Source organism: Dromiciops gliroides, chromosome 3 (assembly GCF_019393635.1).
Source record: "Dromiciops gliroides isolate mDroGli1 chromosome 3, mDroGli1.pri, whole genome shotgun sequence".
Taxonomy (NCBI): Eukaryota; Metazoa; Chordata; class Mammalia; order Microbiotheria; family Microbiotheriidae; genus Dromiciops; species Dromiciops gliroides.
This window is the reverse complement of record NC_057863.1, coordinates 347231118-347231723: the sequence shown is the minus strand read 5'-3', so window position 1 is coordinate 347231723 and position 606 is coordinate 347231118. Positions and strand designations below refer to the sequence as shown.

General features: G+C 65.2%; 1 protein-coding gene across 1 annotated transcript in view; it reads right to left on the bottom strand.

Annotated features, from left to right (window-relative positions):
- The window catches only part of ESYT3 (extended synaptotagmin 3), a 91076-nt gene extending 90896 nt beyond the window's left edge, over nucleotides 1–180 (bottom strand). The window contains exon 1 of the mRNA XM_043997675.1: nucleotides 1–180. This exon is cut by the window's left edge and continues 123 nt beyond it. Coding sequence (XP_043853610.1) covers nucleotides 1–180 — 180 coding nt within the window.
- Nucleotides 181–606: the final 426 nt, after the last annotated feature.

Genomic DNA, 606 nt, shown 5'->3' with positions numbered 1-606 from the left:
CAGGAAGGCTCCGAGGATCAGCCAGCTGAGGCTAAGCCCCAGGTAGCCGGCTAGGTAGACGGGCGCCAGGTATAGCAGCACCCGAGCCACGAAGCCGTACAGCTCGGGCAGCAGTTGGTTGGGCAGCCTCGGCCCCTTGACCCCCGGTTCCGCTCCCGCTGGGCTCTCCTGCGTCTCCATCTCCCCCGCAGCTTGTCTTCAGAGCGCTCGGCCTCCCGGGGTCTCCTGCTCTTCCTCCTGGCGCTCACCCGGGGGAAGGGACGCGCGCTCTGGTACAGCGGTACATTGGCTCCTCCAGAAGGTGAGCACCAGGACTCGAGGTGGTTGCGCCGGAGCTCCTGGGACTCCTCGGAGTCGTCCCTTTGATACTGCCGCCGCCGCCGCCCACCGGCTGTCTAGGTGCGCTCTCAGTGGAGGACTGGAGAGCATCCAGAGCCGAGAGGGCGTTCCCTTTCCAGGGGGCCGGGCCCTCGGGCAGCTCACCGGAATTGGGTCTCGGCCCTATCTGTAAACAAGCCCCAGTAGGGGAGATCGTTTAAAGAACTGGGCTGTGGACCACCGAGTAGCAGGGGTGGGGTAGATCGCCTTAGAGACCACCTTACTTCA